This window comes from Agelaius tricolor, unplaced genomic scaffold (assembly GCF_023055355.1).
Source record: "Agelaius tricolor isolate 1412-34295 unplaced genomic scaffold, bAgeTri1.0.p SCAF_23, whole genome shotgun sequence".
Taxonomy (NCBI): domain Eukaryota; kingdom Metazoa; phylum Chordata; class Aves; order Passeriformes; family Icteridae; genus Agelaius; species Agelaius tricolor.
Window position 1 is genome coordinate 13369538 of NW_027269283.1, and position 16182 is coordinate 13385719.

Here is a 16182-nt window from a genome sequence, read left to right on the forward strand (position 1 = left end):
GCTCTGTCCTCAGCTCGTGGGCCAGCGTGAGCACAGTGGAGAGCACCCATGACAGCTGTGGCTCCAGGGTGCAGGGACTGCCTGTGTCACAAACGTGTCCTTGTGTCACTCATTTTGGCTATTGGTGACTCCTGATTTTTTCCTCTGCTTCTGAATTTTAGGCTGCAAGCTTTTCCAGTTTTAGTTCTGCATTTTATAGGACATCCAAGTCAGCAGCTCTGGATGCTCCTGCAGGGATGCTGGAGGTGCCTTCCCTGATACCAATAAACAGCCCACGTGTGCCAGCTAGGCCAGAGCCAGAGCTGGGACAGGGACAGCTTGTTCCATGAGTGGGAACATGGACCTTTCAGCAGCACTCACAAAATCCAACAGGCTGTGATGCTGCACTTTCCCATCCCTGTCCCTCCTGCCAGTCCAAGCCTGAGCTCTAGGGACCTCGCTGTGCCTGAGCCTGTTCAGCCTCAGCTCTTTGATTGCCCATCCAAAGTTCTCAGGAGCCCAAGGCTGTGTTTAATGCCCTGTAAGGAACCATGGAGGTCAGTGCCACAGGAGGAGACCCTGTCCCACACCTCCTTCCATTTCATGCAGCCGTGAGCAGCTGGAGAAGCAGCGAGATTTGGGGTCAGTGCTCTGGAACAGGGACCACCGGTGCTTTTTTACATGACTGGAAAAAAGATTTCCAGTTTTGTAAGAGCTGGAGCCTCATGCACTGCAGAGGGATTGTTTCTGCACAAGTCAAAATCGGTCCCATTGGCTTTTCTTGTTAAAGAGAAGTGAACCTGGAAGAGTAAAGGGAGGAGGAAAGGCCAGCAATGGAATGAAAAGGCTGCCTGTGATGCAGAACATCCCTAGAGGCCTCCCTGGGAGTGTAATTGTCTTCCCTCCAGCTTTCTGTCTCTCATTACTGACAGTGGAAAATACAAGAGCTGCCAAGCTAGAGGTTCAGTACAGCCAAGATGGGAAACCTTATTAGAGAGACAGATGGTGATTTCTATAATCTGAAATCCCAGACTGTAAATACTTTGGGACAGAGCCCTGTGCAACTGAACAGTGCTAAAGCCTGACAGCAGCAGCTGGATCCAGCTTTCTGTGCACAACTGCTCCGTGGGTGGCTTTTAGTGGATGGTAGATGCTACCAGGACAAGGTATCTCTTACAGAAGGAGAAGGATCTTCTAAACCCTGCTGGAGATACTCCATCTCAATTTTATGTGCTTTCCAATTGAAAAGTGCCTTGAATAACTGAGGACAATGAACTCATATTTAGAAGTTTTTCTTAGCCTGAGAAGATTCCCAAAGATGTGGTTGCAGCAGATGAGTAAGGGGGAAAATCTGTGTCTTGGGAGCACAAGTGACATCTTGCTGCAGCTTGTGGGAGAAATTATAAATGTTTGTCTCTTTTTATTGCCTAGCTTTGTGGCTAAATCTCCTAAACCAAAATCAAATTTTACCCTTAGATCTCCCAGTTAATTTATTTATATTCATCTGGCATTGCCTTGATCTTCAAAGCAGGAAGGTATATCAAAGGAAGCAGAAGGTTTGACACCAATTACTGCTGCTGGATGCCACTCACTGCATAAAGATGGAGTGTTAATATTTACACTGAAAGTGAAGGAGATAAAACCCAACAGGTACACACATCTAAGCTGACAAATAAGCCCTTCTGTGTATAGTGGGCAGAGATAAAGCCAAGCAAAACTAATTGAAATTACCATTGCAAATATCCCAAACACCTTCAGAAATGGTGGGTTGTAAACAAAGTGACAGCAAAACCACCAAAAGAGCCTTCTAGGAAAGCAAATCAGGCTCTCAGCTTCTCAGGGGCAGTGCCTGGTCTCCAGGAGATGGTTTTTGAAACAAGCCACCACAAAGAAGTAATTAACGTCTAAATATCCCCACACTTCACCATGAGACACTTGATTTACATTTTATTCTCTTGAGTTTGAGATGGGTGAGGCCCCCAGTGACTGGACCTGCCCTGCCTTGGCTGTCTCAGTGTTGTCCAATTTGGTTTGCTCATATGCTTCCTCTCTCCTCCAGAAAACTCAAAATGGCTTAGAAAGCTTGGTGAAGTTTTCATGTTTTTCACAACCATCAAGAAGTGAATTAGAGATGAGTCATTAAACAAGAGTGTATTATTTGTATGCTTATGTAGTAGAATTGCACACACATCTCTGTAATTAGCCATCAGCACCCCAAATTACAGCAGTAACCGTTCATTAAATGGAGGACATCGCTCTGATCAAATCATGTATTCACAATTGCATTCCTTCTTGCTTAAATTTCAGAGCTTGTTGTCCAGATGGGCCTTGTTGGGCACCTAATTAGTAGTTAATCAAAAGCTTCTGCTGCTTCACAGCCCTCCTGGCATCCTAGCTGCTCCTTACGTGTTCCTTGACTGCACAGAGATGAAAGCGCAGGAGTCGGAGTAGAGGCTTTATCTCCTTTATGCAACTGCCATAACTAAAACAGCTTCCAAAATAAACTCAGCTCAGGATGCATTGGTTATTTGACTTCTGTGTGCTGAGCAAAATGGGTCTTGCAACGTGTGAGTGAAAATGCAGCCATGTGTTAACAGCAGCAAGAGACAGCCTCGTGTGTTCTGAGATTAACTCACTGTTTTCTCTTTCCTTTCCAGATTTTGGCAATCATTTCCATCATGTTTATTGTACTATCTACAATTGCCTTGTCCCTTAACACCCTTCCTGAGCTACAAGGCGTGGATGAATTTGGGCAGACCACAGATAACCCCCAGCTAGCCCACGTGGAAGCGGTGTGCATTGCGTGGTTTACCATGGAATACCTCCTGCGCTTCCTCTCCTCCCCTAAGAAATGGAAGTTCTTCAAAGGCCCGCTGAACGCTATAGATTTGCTGGCTATCTTACCCTACTATGTTACTATCTTCCTCACAGAATCCAATAAAAGTGTACTTCAGTTCCAAAATGTACGAAGAGTGGTCCAAATATTTCGGATCATGAGGATACTCCGGATTCTAAAACTGGCCCGGCACTCCACGGGTTTGCAGTCCTTGGGGTTTACACTGAGGAGGAGTTACAATGAACTTGGATTACTCATCTTGTTTCTGGCTATGGGCATTATGATCTTCTCCAGTTTAGTGTTTTTTGCAGAAAAGGATGAGGATGATACAAAATTCAAGAGCATCCCAGCTTCTTTCTGGTGGGCAACAATCACCATGACAACAGTAGGCTATGGAGACATTTACCCCAAAACTCTTTTGGGTAAAATAGTAGGAGGACTGTGCTGCATTGCTGGTGTGCTGGTGATAGCTCTTCCCATCCCAATTATTGTCAATAACTTCTCAGAGTTTTACAAAGAGCAGAAGAGGCAGGAGAAAGCCATTAAGCGCAGGGAAGCTCTTGAAAGAGCAAAAAGAAATGGCAGCATTGTTTCCATGAACATGAAGGATGCATTTGCCCGTAGCATAGAACTCATGGACATTGTGGTTGAAAAGAATGGAGAAAGCATAGCCAAAAAGGATAAAGTTCAGGACAATCATTTATCTCCAAGCAAATGGAAATGGACCAAGAGAACACTCTCTGAAACTAGTTCTAGTAAATCTTTTGAAACTAAGGAACAAGGATCCCCAGAAAAAGCCAGGTCATCTTCAAGTCCCCAACACCTGAACGTCCAACAGCTCGAGGACATGTACAACAAAATGGCAAAGACTCAGTCCCAGCCAAACCTTATCACTAAAGAGTCAAGTCAAGCTGGAAAGCAGAAGGAAGAGCTGGAAATGGAAACCCTTCCAGGCCCCATGGTGCCGCTGCTGGCGACGCGCACGGACGGCATCGTGGACATGAGGAGCATGTCCAGCATCGACAGCTTCATCAGCTGCGCCGCCGAGTTCCCCGACCCCGCGCGCTTCCCGCACAGCCCGCTCACCGCCCTGCCCTGCAAGGGGGGCATCAGCATCCCCCAGGAGCAGGGCAGGCCCGAGGGCAGCACTGCCAGGTACGTGGACATGAACCCCAGCTCCGAAAGCAGCCACCGCTCTGCTTTCTTCATTGAAAGTCCCAAAAGCTCCATTAAGGCCAGTAACCCTTTAAAACTAAGATCTCTCAAAGTCAACTTCATGGAAGAGGACACCAGCACATTCGTACCAGCATCAAATGTACTGAGAACGTATCCAGACCCTCTCAAGAGCCGGGGAGCTGCTGCCACAGACACTTCCTTACTCTCTGACAGGTCTCTCATGAGCCCAGAAACCTCCATCTACACAACTGCGAGCGCGAGAACCCCCCCAAAGTCACCAGAGTCCCAGGCAGCCATAGCTTTCAACTTCCACGATGCTGGTATACACAAATACATCGACGCTGACACTGATGATGAAGGTCAGCTGATGTATGACTCAAGTCCGCCTGGAAATGTGAGTCCCAAGTACAGTGTTGCAAGCAGCGGCTATCTAAAGCAAAAGGACCATGTTTATAGAACAGAGAAGAACCATCTAGAAGCTGCTGCTTTACCCACCTCCCCTAAGCTGATAGGGCAGAACTGCATTTACTCTATGGAAGGTATCACTGGAAGAACCCAGGGCAATCAGGAGACTGTCAGACTAGAAAATCACATTTCCCCAGAAGTCCATGTATTACCAGGCAGCGGAGGACATGCTAACACACATGATCAAAGCATCTGAGGTGGGGTCTGAAAGAACTTACTGAGAATTAAGAGGATTATCTTCACAGTCAACACAAACAAAAGAGCTTCTGCATGGCATGAACTTGGCTGAAACAAGCCACCTGTTTCTAAAAGTCTGGGGGAGGTCCAGTGTGGGTTTGTGAAAATGTCCTTCTCTGAAACAACTCTAAAGACATTGCCCACATCAGTCAAAAAAATGATTGCAAATCATGATCACACATTGATCTCCTTTCATGTTGTCCAGTGAAGCCAATGTGACCAAATATCCATCCATTCCCCTTGAACGCTAGAGCTCCTTTTGGAAATATTAACATCTGATTTGCATTAGTTCCATAAAGGATGCCAAGGCAGCCAGATTTGAACTCTGGAATAAATTGCTGGGGTTGGTATAAAGCTTTCAAAAACACAATGCTCACTGCTTCAGGGCAGCGGTTCCCCATCTACAGCTTTCTCTGATGGATATTATGTTTAAAGGTAACAGGGAACACTTGCATTATTGGAAAATCCAAGTGAAAAGCATTTGAAACAATTAACGGTCTAGAGAAACCAATTCTTAAAATGCTCTTTGTGTGTTTAACAATCTGATATCCTGTAGGACCTGATGTTTTCTTTTGAAATATTAGCAGGGTGAGTTGCACCACTTGTATCTAATTCCAAACATGCCCTAGGACATAGTGAGACTTGCACTTGCCCTCGGCTAGGAGCCGGTGCCTGCCCCAGGGCCAGCGTGGCCCGGGAGGGCCGGAGGAGCCATGCAGAAGCAGGAGCCCTGCCCGGGAGGAGCCGTGCCCGCCCTGCCCGTGCCAGGCAGAGGGGCCGGGAGAGGAGCAGGCTGGTCCGGAGCTTTCTGCGCCCGAGCAGCGCAGGGAAAGATATGCAAGTGTTACATAAATATGCAAAAAGAGGGATTCGGTAGTGACCCGTCCCAGGCCTGGCTGTGCTCCCTCTCGCCACGAGGTCGGGCAGCAGAGGCTCCTGCAGGGCCGTGGCACGAAGCAGCCGCGAGAGGCAGGAGAATCAGGCCTGAGGTTTTAATGACATCCAGTAATTTTTAAATGAAACAAGAAAATAAAGAGGAAAGGAAAAAAAAAAAAAAAAGAGATCTGACCATTTTAAGTGAACAGAACTAGCAGCCACCAGCCTAGGTTTTTAAAATATTTTTGTTTCAATAAAGTTATGTCAAATTGTGTAGGAAATAATTTGTCTTTGGTTTTTAATCTCGGGGTGGGGGGGAAAAAGCACTTTATGTTGACTTTTTGTTGTCGTTGTTGCAATGCTGGAGTAGGATAGCAGAGTGTAACAATCAAGCACTTTAACCAAGCACTACTTTAATTTGTGCCTCTTGTTGTGACTGTGATTTGTTACAAGCCTGTAGCAAGTCACAACTTGTCCTGTGATAACTGTGATGGTAACCTTTTATGTTGTTCTCTGTTTCTACTGTAAAACTCAGTTGTAAATGACTCCGTCGCTGAGCGTTTCGTGACCTGGCCTGAGGTCCTGCCGGGGTGTAGCAATCTGCAGGCAGCGGGATGAGCTGAGACGCGGGCCGTGGGCGCAGAGGGGCACACGTGGGAGGAGGACCCCCCGAAGCCACTCGAGCCCCCTGCATTTTGTTCCTTCCTATTGTAAAAAACAAGTGTTGGTTAGTCCTGAATGTAGCCGTGTGTCCGTCCCGGCCGTGCAGCACTGTCTGTAACCCGTAATAGTGAATGCAGCATGTACGGACAAAAGCAATAAGCACATTTCTGTTTCAGGAGCTAGGGCGGGTTGTGAGGATGGCTTTGCCCGGCGTCTCCTTGGCCTGGAGCTGTGCCCAGAATTGTGCCCGGAGCTGTGCCCGGAGCTGTGCCCCTTGGCAGGAGCTGTGCCCAGAATTGTGTCCAGAGCTGTGCCCAGAGCCGTGCCCGGAGCTGTGTCCCTTGGCACGGAGCTGTGCCCGGAGCTGTGCCCGGAGCTCTGCCCCTGGGCAGAAGCTGTGCCCGGAGCTGTGCCCCTTGGCCCGGAGCTGTGCCCGGAGCTGTGCCCGGAGCTGTGCCCCTTGGCAGGAGTTGTGCCCGGAGCTCTGCCCGGAGCTGTGCCCGGAGCTGTGCCCCTGGGCACGGAGCTGTGCCCCTTGGCAGGAGCTGTGTTCCTTGGCACGGAGCTGTGCCTGGAGCTGTGCCCGGAGCTCTGCCCCTGGGCAGAAGCTGTGCCCGGAGCTGTGCCCCTTGGCCCGGAGCTGTGCCCGGAGCTGTGCCCGGAGCTGTGCCCCTTGGCAGGAGCTGTGCCTGGAGCTGTGCCCCTTGGCAGGAGTTGTGCCCGGAGCTGTGCCCGGAGCTGTGCCCCTTGGCACGGAGCTGACTCTGCTCCGCTCTGCTCCGCTGAGCCGGCCCGTCCCGGCCGAGGGACCCTCCCGGAGCCGCCCGGGGGTTCCAGCGGGGCCGGGCCGGGCCGGGCGGTGCCGAGCGGAGCCCCCGCGTTCCCAGCGCCGCTCTCCGCGCGGCTCCGCGGGGCAGGCACGGCAGGATTTGGCCATAGCAAATACAAGTGTACTTAGAGGAATCGACGTATTGCTGAGATACTGGCTGAGATTGAGTCGAAAAAGTGAAAAGTAACCTTCCAGCAGATAAGCTTTAAATACTGATTTATTCTGCAGCTTTCTGAGGCTGCAGAGCGGCAACAAGAAATCTTAAAGAGAACAGTTATAATATAATCTCTGTGTTTCAGTGATCAGTCATGTCTGCCATCAGCACAAATGTAAAATGAAGAAAAATCAGGGAAATTTTTTTTATAAAGTAATAGTGATTTCCAAGTTAAATATTTTTAGAGCTGATGCTTTCATGTGGAAAAAAAGTCATATTTTACATATCACGAAAGTGAACGTATTTAAATATAGCCATATAGTGTAGTATTTACCACACTCTCATCCAAATTGATGTATTTGGTTTATAGATGGCACTGACAAAAATGTATAAATCAACAATTCTATCATTTATCTGATAGTCAACTGGTGCAACTCTCCTTGTAACCAAAGGCCCTCTGTCTGCCTTGCGTGATCGCTCATGGCACACACCTTATGTCATCTATTTAGTCCTACCTTTAAAGTAGCATTTTACTGAGTCACTTTTGAAAGTCAAATTCAAAAGTATAATTTTAAAAAAATCTTCCTTTTAAGTCTGAATAGCCAAAGTCCTATAGATTTCTTATAGAAAGCAAATAATTTAAAATTAAGCATATAATATGCTTGAAGAGCATTTCTTTCTTATTTGTGTACAAAGATGTAGCTCTCATTTTGTGCCCAATTAAAAAGGAAGTATGTTTAATTTATTTTAATGAAATAAAGTCTGAATACGAAGTATGTATCTATATATGTGTGTGTGTGCATAATACACATATATATAATGTAACCACTGCGAAATCTACTCTAACCTGAAGCTATGATAGACTGAATCTGTACTCATTGCAAAGGAAAGGCAGTGCTTGGAAAACATAATGCTCACCAAATCCTATAGATCCTAGAAAGACAATTTAATTTTTGTTTGTTTGATACATGTTTCCCAAAGTTCATAGTGGTTGGGGAAAACAGGCAACATCTCTTGCACTGAGCTAGAGGGGGTGGTTTAATCACTGATATTTGGAATTCAGGTCTGCAAATTTACTGTGCACCAAGTATCAAGCAAGCTGACAGAGCCTCACCTGCTGCTGCAGAAGACATCATACCTGCAAGGACTCTCTCTGGACGTGTGATGTCTGCATTTGCTTGTATCTTATGGCATCAACATCACTTTTAACACATACCTACAAATATATATGTAGAACACACACACATACACACATATATATATATATATGTATATATATATGTGGAAGGAGAGAGTGCAGTTTTCTTAACCGGGAGGCTAAGGATTATTTGAGTTTTAGCCTTGAACAGAGGAAAAAAGCAGTGACTTTGCAGTAGATTTCTCAGTGCCTTTTCTTAAAAACTTCACCTAAGCACACTTACGGAAAAAAACCCCAACCCAAAACAAAAGAGTCTCCTGTGAAATCCACAATTTTCTGAAAGGTTTGAGAGTCAAAAAAAGGTAGAAGAAAGGAAAAAAAAAAAAAAGGCAAGAGAGAGGAAAAGAAATCCATGGAACGCACATTCCCTTCCAGAACATGCCGGGAGTTTCTGCCTGGGCGAGTCATGAGAAACGCTTCTGAGGCGGTCAGGTTATTTGGCAACTATGGCTGTGATAAACTGTAGCCTTTTCTTCCCTTGCAGCTAATAAGAAACACATTTCTAAGGAAAACAGTATTCTCTTCTGTAAAATTGTAATGTATTGTTAATATTTGTACCTACTGTATATTTATGTCTTGAGAGAATTATGACCGGTACAGTTTATAGTAAATAACAAGGTTATGTCAAACTCATCACAAAGACAAGGTTTGTAAAGCCACGTTCTCTGTGCTGTAAGCTCCACAGAGCACCTCATCCTAGAGCAAAGCTGAGTGAAGCAGCCAGGGCTCCCTCCTGCCCAGCACCGCCAGGCATCCCTGAGTTTCCATCATCAGGGCTTCCCTGGGCCCCCAGGCAGCCCCTCCCTGTGGGCCAGGCACCTCTGCACAGAGCAGGTGCTGCCTTGGGTTCATTCGGGTCACCCGTCTGGGGAGAATATGGCTTTAAATGGCTCTTGAATAAAGTACAGATGTTCCAGTCACCTCTGTACCTCCTGCTTGCCATTGTGTTGGCTTTATAAGTATCTGATGTATGGAAAAGTCATGTGACTTTCATGCATTCCAGAGTAGTCTATTTTTCTGTTCAGATTTAAAAAAATTATATATATATCTATATATATATAAATATAAATATATAACTGTATTTTTAGCAAATTTATAATAGGGCAATCAAGTCAGATTTCTTCTTTTTGTATTACAGAATAATATATTAGATGCTCTCTCAGTGTTCATTTACACAGCTGATCCCCCAACCTTTTTGTTGTTATTTTCTTTTTTTTCTGATGAACACCTGCAACATTTCTCCTGGAAGTGCATCTGTGAAAGGTCATGGGGTTTGTCTGATGTTGTCATGTTTTTGTATTTTCCTGTTTGTGGTACTGTAACCAGGGACTGGCTGTGGGAACTGAGATGTTCCTGCTGAGAAAAGTGGAGCAGGCCAGGCTCTGCCCTTGGTGACAGAGGGGAAGGGTCACTCTACACCCCTGGCTGCAGTTTCTCCAGATTTACATCGATTAAGAACAGAAAGAAGAGACAGGTTTTGAATCTAATTGTCCTAATGGTGACATGATGGAGTTGGGATAAACATAAAAATCTAGGCTCTTATTCAAGGCGGTGACCTGACAATGCTCAGGCACCTTCAGGGAAGTTTTTCCTGGATTAAAACAGAAGTGTCCAGACTTTCATTTCTCGCTGGGTTTTGGAATTTTTATTTTTGGTCCCAGAGAAAATTGTGGAGGAATGAGAAACATAAACATTCAGAAAGGGACCAGGTTTTGATTAATTATGGTAAAATCTGTCCATGTACCTGCTTATGTAATAATCTTCTTTGCTCCTTTGTAGCTGAATTCACAGCTATATTCTGAGACATTTGGTAAGAAGTCCCTGAGATGAATGTTCATCCCTAAGCCATCTCATGGCCTGTTGAAGGTCAGCTCGATGGAGAGCTCCAGAACCACTCTGGCTCTGCACAGACATTTCCTTCTGGTTCAGCCCAGCAGTTGGGTCAGTGACCATGCTTTTGCCAAAGATGGAGTTTGGTTCCATTTCCTTTGGTTTCTTTGTGAGATTTTCTTACATGTCCACTATAATAGCCAATAAACCTGAATGTAATTTGGAAAGGTGTGTGTTTCAGACAGTATCCCTCCAATGAAAGAGCCAGTTTAGCATGTGATTATCAGCAAGGCCTGTTCACAAATGAAGGTATTAAAGCTGAGTGAGATTTTTCTTTCTTAGGAAACAATTAATGCAATAGGCTGCCATGTCTATCATCAGTCATCACATCAATCCCTTCAAAAGGCACCTTCCATGTCAGCAAGTTTGTTAGAGCACAGTCAACAAAACCATAGAAAGCTTCCAGTCAGACCAGTCCTAAGTGTGCCCTCCCACACTGGGACAGGAACGGCCCAAACAGCGCCCAGCCCCTGGAAGAAGAGATGTTTATTTTCCAGCATGCATCTCACACCCCATGCTGGTCACATTTAGGCTCCTGCACTGAAATTTGGTCTCAGCCAGGCAGAGGAAACCTTAGGAAAAGGGGAAGTCTGCATCCAGGATGTGAATCCCGTTCCTTGCTGGTGTTACCTAAGCCACAATAAGTGTCCTTTGACACCAATGGTTGGGTGCCACAAGTGTTCATATCTGTAAATACTACTCCAAATTTTGCTTTGCTTGATTCTGGCTTCATTGCACAGGAAGTTTTCAGTCTTAGAGGCTTAGAAGAGAAAGCAAAACCTTCCTTCTTCCTTTTAAGTAGAAGTAATACTGTTGAAGCTCTGTAGGACTGAAGAGGATTAACCTTTATTTTTAAAGGGGTCTTTCCAAGACTGCAGTGACACTACCTTCAAAAATTAATAATAAGGCTGAACTCCAGGCAAAGATCCCTCAAAATTAGAGCTTCATGAAAGCCAGGGAGCCAAATTTATATGAAATGCCAAATTCTTTGGTGCTGTAAATTAAAGCCCATTGAGGCCAATGGAGCTGTGCCCCCTTTAGATCAGTAAAGAATTTGGATCCATATCTCTAAAAGCTAATGGAAAATTAATAGCTTTGTATGGCCTCAGGGCTGGAGGTGTCTGCCCACAGCACCTCCTTAGAAACCAGCGGGGTGAGGGATGGGAAACAGGGCAGTGAAATAAAAGGCAGTGAAAAAGGCTGGGAAAGGGGTGAATCCTTCAGGCAAGGGGGTGGCAGTCGTTCCAGACTGACTGAGCACCCCTCCAGGGCCCTGGGGATCCACAAGTGATGTCCCAGCTGGCAGGGGCTGTCCCGCAGCAGGACCCCAGCCCCAGGCAGCCCTGCCTGCCCTCAGCCCCTGCTGCAGCTGGGGGTCACTGGAGCTGTGCACAGCCTCTGGTCCTGTCGGTAATCTGCATTTAAGAACATGCATCTGTTCTTCTCTAGGCTGTATTTTTCATTTAGGAGCTCTGCCATTTATGACTCTTCTTCCTGTTATGTTTTACTGCCTCCACAGACTATCTGCCACACGTTGGCTCCCACAAGCCCTGGGATTTATTTTGTTTATGTCAGTTTTGTTGGCTTGTGAAGAACATTTTTTTTCCCCCATTCTCTGGCTTTTTGGTGGTCAGTGTAGAAAATCACTTTTGCATTGAACCATTCCCCACTGGAGTGTTTGGGGGGAGGGTGGGGGAGCAGCATCTGCATTTTACTTCGCATTTTGAAGCCATGATACTGTACTCAGAAAGGCCAGCCACAGCCACCAGCCAAACTGCATTCCAGCTAGATCAGCCTTGAAGAAACACACCCGCCCCTCCTGCAGCAGAACCCTGCTCTCCCGTCAGGCCAGTGAAGCGTTTGGGAGCAGGAGGAAGCCTTGGCTCATCAGCCGGGCAGGAGCTGCTCCGCTCAGCCCCGGGCCCAGGGCTGCGCTGGCACCACGGGGCTGCGCTGGCACCACGGCCGGGGCTGGCACAGCCCGGTCCCTCCATGGACAGCCCCGGTCCCTCCAGGGACAGCCCGGATCCCTCCAGGGACAGCCCCGGCCCCTCCAGGGACAGCCCGGGCCCCTCCAGGGACAGCCCGGGCCCCTCCAGGGACAGCCCGGATCCCTCCATGTACAGCCCGGATCCCTCCAGGGACAGCCCGGATCCCTCCAGGGACAGCCCCGGTCCCTCCATGGACAGCCCGGGCCCCTCCATGGACAGCCCCGGTCCCTCCAGGGACAGCCCCGGTCCCTCCAGGGACAGCCCGGATCCCTCCAGGGACAGCCCCGGTCCCTCCAGGGACAGCCCGGATCCCTCCAGGGACAGCCCCGGTCCCTCCAGGGACAGCCCGGGTCCCTCCAGGGACAGCCCGGGTCCCTCCAGGGACAGCCCCGGTCCCTCCAGGGACAGCCCGGATCCCTCCAGGGACAGCCCGGATCCCTCCAGGGACAGCCCGGGTCCCTCCAGGGACAGCCCCGGTCCCTCCAGGGACAGCCCGGATCCCTCCAGGGACAGCCCCGGTCCCTCCATGGACAGCCCGGATCCCTCCAGGGACAGCCCCGGTCCCCTCCAGGGACAGCCCCGGGCCCCTCCAGGGACAGCCCCGGTCCCCTCCAGGGACAGCCCCGGGCGCAGCCGCGGGACGGGAGAGCTGGGGAGTCCTTGTGAAAAAGAAGGCGATGCTTAATGACAAATAAAAACTGGAAACCGTGTTTCCTGTGGCTCGGCTGGTACGTTTGGATCAAATTGCTTTCATAGCTGGAAAGCGAACCTGGCTGTGCCCCAGAGAGGGCAGCCGGGACCGGGGTCTCCGTTGCCGTGGCCGGAGTTGTTTTTTAACCTGTGCAGTGGGGAATCGGTGGGGAGCCCAGCTCAGCTGGAAGGGAGGGCAGTGCTCGTGCCCAGCAGATCCTGCATGTCTTGCACAATCTCTTCATTGGGTTATATTGGAATTCGCTCCATTTTATTGGTCCAATGCACCAGCAGATGTTTTCTTCCCTTTTAAGAAATGTTTAAATGCCCTGGCACTTTGGGGTGATTACAGCAACATTAGCCATATACTAGTGTACTTAGAGTCTTACATTTTTTGTAACTTTGATTTAGTCATTCTTTGTTGGAGTTTATTGACCTCTCCAGTTGTTTCTGTAAAACAAATTATTAAAAAAATCTGTGTCTTTATATGCATGTAATAGTATGAAACTGTGATCAATGTGTGACATTCAGAAACTGTTCTGTCTTGTAAAATATGTCCAAATGTCTAAGGGTTTTAAAGCAATGGTCCCTTACTACAGCCTACAGAAATAAATAAAAAGGAATGGAAAAACCCAAAGCCTTTATTGCTCTGTTTCATGGTCACATCTACTGGCCAAAAATCTCACTCCTCTCCTCCTGCTGCAGCCCACATCCTCAGGCACCTGTTCTCTCTGGCTCTGTCAGAAATAACCTCACCAGCTCTTCCTTACCACCTGAATGTATTTTCCTTTGATTGTTCATATTTAGGCTGAATTAGGAAGCTTTTTGGGTTTTTGGGTTTTTTGTTGCGCACCATCTCTAAACCACCTGCAAACCCACAATATCTGTGATGCGAGCACCCAGAGCAAGGCGATGTCTGCCTCACACGGGGCCAGGAGCCAGCAATCCCAAAGGGCAATAAACCAAACCCTGGGGAAGGGAGTGCACGCCAGGCTCAGGGAGCTCCCCCAGCCCTGCTGGGCTCCTCCCATCACCCGCAGGGAGAGCGGTCCCAGAAACGGGCACTGAGCTGGGATGCTGCTGATTCTTGCTTCAACAAACCCCACAGAGCCTTTCCAGAGTTTCACCTGGCAAGCAGGGCTGGAGGTGCAGCACAGCCCTCTCTGGGAGGCTCCACTCCCAGCTAACACCATCCCCAGGAGCCAAACCCAGAGAGGCTCTTTAGGCATTTCAGCACAGATAAACATGAAGAAAGGGTCAGCTTTTCAGTACATGTTGATAATTTCAGAAGAGAAAGTAATAATATAAATAATTTACACAGTATTTATAAAATATGAATTAGATTCTTCCATACAGCCTCTTTCTACTTACTTACCTTCCCTCCTACTTTCTGTAAGGAAATTGGGCTACTAAGAGATGCAGCATCATTATTATTCAGCAAGCAAGAGCATTTAGAGGTAACTTTGCCCCAGAGTATCATTTTCAACCATCCAGGCACAAGCTGAGACTAATGGGTCACAGCAATGAAAGTTTGTGGTTTCTGGCTGGAAACACAAGCACTAAGCATTAACCTGAGTCCTGAAAAATAAAAGCAAATATGTGCAACACTGCATCATTGAGTTTAATCCTTATATAATTAAACAATTAATCCACATTGCTAACAGATTTTTTTAGAATTTTGTCCTTTTATTTGTATCTATAGATCTACATACATTTATTTATATATCTATTTGTTTTATAGGTACCTATCTATAGATATATAAAAGATATATCCAAATCACTAGAAAATAGATTTAAATTTTAAAAAAAACATAATGTTTTACACTTTGCTACACCCAGTACCATTTTTCTAATGCAAGCAGACGTGGTCAGTAACAATTGAAGCTAAAATGAATAGGTCTATGTGCAAACCCAAAATTACATAATGTAAAATGCTGTTTTCATGCCTTAATGATGATTAGTCTTAAAATGAACCACACAGTGATGCAGCTTTTAGCACTGTCCTGAACAGTGGAGAGGCAAGTGCTTGGGGACAGTGAGATGAAGATTGATCCAGGCATGAGAAAATGTAAATTTAGAGCCACGAGGCTTGAATACAGCTATTGAATAAATATACATAGTATTTCTCCACTTTCCAAAGGTCTAATTGACCAGAACAATCCATGGCTTTCTCTGTTTGTTTTTCACATCAGCTGTTTTGGTTTCCAGTAACATTTTCAGACAAACAAATGCTTCTGAGGCATTTCAGTATGGAGGAGAATGGCTGCATGGGAAAAGGAGACCACCAGCTGCTCCCCTGGGAATCCAGCAAAAAGGAACAGCTGATTTCTTATTAATGTAAATGAGCTTGTTATCTGGGTTGCTTTCAGACTGAGTTCAGCAGTTCAGAGCCTCTATTCCAGGAAATACAGAATTTACGTAACAGAAATGAGGAGAAAGTGAAGGAAGGATCTGGTAAGTGCCTGTTTCCCAAGTAAATACTTTTGCTCTTCTGGTGTCAGGGTGGATGGCTGGAAGCTGGGATGGGATGTGCTGGGCCATACCCCGAGCTGCAGGAAGATTTTACAGACACTGAGGTATTTATTTAAAGAGGATGTCCAGGGCAGCAAGACCCCATCGTGTTGCAGTTTTATCAATATATGCCTACATCAGGAAAAGTTTGTGCAACTGATACTCTCATAGGTTCCAGAATAAACTCACCAAAGTGCATTTCTAGGACTTCTTCGTAGAGAGCAAAAAGCTTTAAGGATGGGCAGTCCTTTCCACCAAGGCTGCTTTGTGAGTTTCCAGGCTGCCTTGGAGGCCTGGGAGTGCCTGAGCTCTGCTGGCCCTGGCCCTTTGCTCCTGAGCACCCCTCAGAAAACACCCACCTGTTTCATAAGAAAAATTTATCAACATTATTTAGTGATCTGAGACCTATATGGTGTATCCAGCAAGGTAATTAAGAGTGTAACACCAGGAAGAAATATAATATACAATATTAATATAATATATAATATAATTTAATGGAAATAAACAAGAGTGAGAAAGAATGAGCAAAAATACATTAATCCTCCCAGATCTCATGTTATTCAGGAATTATTATTTTTATTTCATTCTGTAGCCCTTCTTTTAGGGAATAAAACCAGAAATCTCTCACTCTTTCTTGCCCAGTCCTTCTCCCTCCAAGACTGATGCCAAGGTGCTTGTGCTAGGAGG

At 46.7% G+C, this 16182-nt stretch overlaps 1 protein-coding gene across 5 annotated transcripts in view; it reads left to right on the top strand.

Annotated features, from left to right (window-relative positions):
- Window positions 1–13621, top strand: part of KCNB1 (potassium voltage-gated channel subfamily B member 1) — a 107642-nt gene extending 94021 nt beyond the window's left edge. For 3 of the 5 annotated variants that reach the window (XM_071446556.1, XM_071446554.1, XM_071446557.1), the window contains exons 3-4: window positions 2637–12423; window positions 12466–13621. In XM_071446556.1, the coding sequence (XP_071302657.1) occupies window positions 2637–4652 (2016 nt within the window). In that variant the 3' untranslated portion in view covers window positions 4653–12423; window positions 12466–13621. The remainder of the gene's footprint in view (window positions 1–2636; window positions 12424–12465) is intronic. The other 2 variants (XM_071446555.1, XM_071446558.1) reach the window with 2 other exon arrangements.
- Window positions 13622–16182: the final 2561 nt, after the last annotated feature.